The 2,148-nt window shown below is 24.2% G+C and overlaps 1 protein-coding gene across 1 annotated transcript in view; it reads left to right on the forward strand.

The window, feature by feature from the left end:
• LOC108693627 (odorant receptor Or1-like) overlaps positions 1-2,148 on the forward strand; it is a 3,276-nt gene continuing 1,128 nt past the window's right edge. The window contains exons 1-2 of the mRNA XM_018202663.1: positions 1-362; positions 825-1,202. Coding sequence (XP_018058152.1) covers positions 1-362; positions 825-1,202 — 740 coding nt within the window. The remainder of the gene's footprint in view (positions 363-824; positions 1,203-2,148) is intronic.

Consider the following 2,148-nt stretch of genomic DNA (forward strand, 5'->3'; position numbering starts at 1 on the left):
ATGCAATTACTTTCTCTAAATTTTCTTATATATACCATTGGCGGTATGTGGCGACCTGTTGAATGGTCATCAAATAGTGCCAAACTTCTGTATAACATATTTACCTTTATGGTAATATTTTCGGAATATTTTTTGGTGTTAACTCAATTTATGGATATAATTTTTGTTGTCAATAATGTTGATGACTTTGCTACTAATACTCTAATGTTTTTGAGCATTGTTGTCGTTTGTTGCAAAGCTACTGTTATTGTGGTACGTCGGAATACAATAATCAACTTAGTGCAAATATTGTTAAAAGCACCACATAAACCTCGAGATGAGGATGAAATAGCTATACAAGCAAAATTTGATAAATTTATCAGGTCAGTTCATATATCTTTATTAAAGATTCCAATATTAAAATATTAATACTTAAAATATTTATGCAATAATTCAATTTGTACACATTCAGCGCGTACTATTTTCAAATTGTATCAATAAAATATACAAATTTTATCAACTATCTAGTTGTTTCTACAAATTATGAGTCCTTTTATTACATTTTGTTGATCATATTTTAGAGCATACTTATATTTTTATATAAAAATATAGTAATTTTCTATTTTTTATCTAATTAATAAAATTTTAGTTGAAGAAGTTTCCTATTCCAATGTCATTTTAAATATTTAAATTATAGTAATAATTCGCACAACACATGTACAAAATAATTAAATATAATACAATAATTTTATATCTTATGATTATAAATTTTTTAAAATTAAAAGTATAAATAAAAATGCTAATAAAAGTTCATATAAAATTTCATCTCGGTTCTACGTTTGCAGATCATGCTCGATAAAATATTCACTTTTAGCAACAAGTTCCGTTACAGGCACTACAATAGGATCAGTACTAAACGTGATGCAAGGTCACCTGCCTTATCGAATATGGCTACCATATAATTACACTGTATCTATGTTTGGGATTATATCCATTCATCAGATTATAACTTTAATTTTTGCCACCTTGATAAATGTGGGCACGGAAACCTTAGTCTTCGGATTGATTTTACAAACGTGTGCTCAGTTTGAAATACTCGAAAGTCGTCTACACAAATTAATAATTAATAAAACAGTTAAATATCTGGGACGTGAAAGCTCTTTGTCGAATGAAAACGAAATAGGACTGTCGGAGTGCATACATCATCACCTCAACATTTACAAGTAAGTCATATAAAAATCCATTTTTGTGCGTATATATTACGTTACATATATACACATATGTTTGCACATTTAATTATTATATTTAAAAACTGATTCATAACGACAATTATTAGTATTTATAATGGAAAATTGTTTAAAAATAATTTAAATTTGTTTGAAATTATTAAATAATTTATTATTAAATAATTGTTTAAAAATAATTGAGTTTTGTTTGAAATTAATAAATAATGGTTATAATAAGCTAAACAATAGGACATGTATATTCTCAAAATGATTTAATTATATTGTGTTCCCGGATTTTTTACACAAAGTTTAACGATATGTTCCATGATCTAAAATAAAAAAAAAGTATTATATACATACAGTTCTTAAAATATCAAAAATTTATCAAAAATTATAACAAAAATATAGAATATGTAGGAAATAATTGACCTAATGTTGCATTTTAAAGTGCGCATTTCAAAATGCGATTTGTTGATATCAGTACAAGCTTAATATCAATGTAATTCTGAAATTTATCACCTTTTTAGAGAAGGGTAGGAGAAATCCCTCTGTAAAAGTTTGTCTTTTAATTTGAGCGAATGACACTTTGACATGCAAAAATAAAAATTATTTTTTACACATTTCATATTTTTGTTAACAACTTTTATAACTTTTTAATAAAGAATTTCAAGAATTATATGTTTATACAATATATTCTTCTTATTGTAACTTATAGAATATACTATTAAAATTTTTGTAAAAAATCCGGGGACAATCCTTGTATAGTAATTTCATGGTGAGTTATGGTGGAAAAAGTACTTCCTATCCTAGAAAAAAATATTTTATATATAATCACATAAAATTATATATAAAATTATATATAATCTTATATATAATCTTATATAATTATATATAAATGGACACCTTTATATATATAAATATAAATATATATAATATATATAAT

The sequence above is a fragment of the Atta colombica genome, unplaced genomic scaffold (genome assembly GCF_001594045.1).
Source record: "Atta colombica isolate Treedump-2 unplaced genomic scaffold, Acol1.0 scaffold96, whole genome shotgun sequence".
Taxonomy (NCBI): Eukaryota; Metazoa; Arthropoda; class Insecta; order Hymenoptera; family Formicidae; genus Atta; species Atta colombica.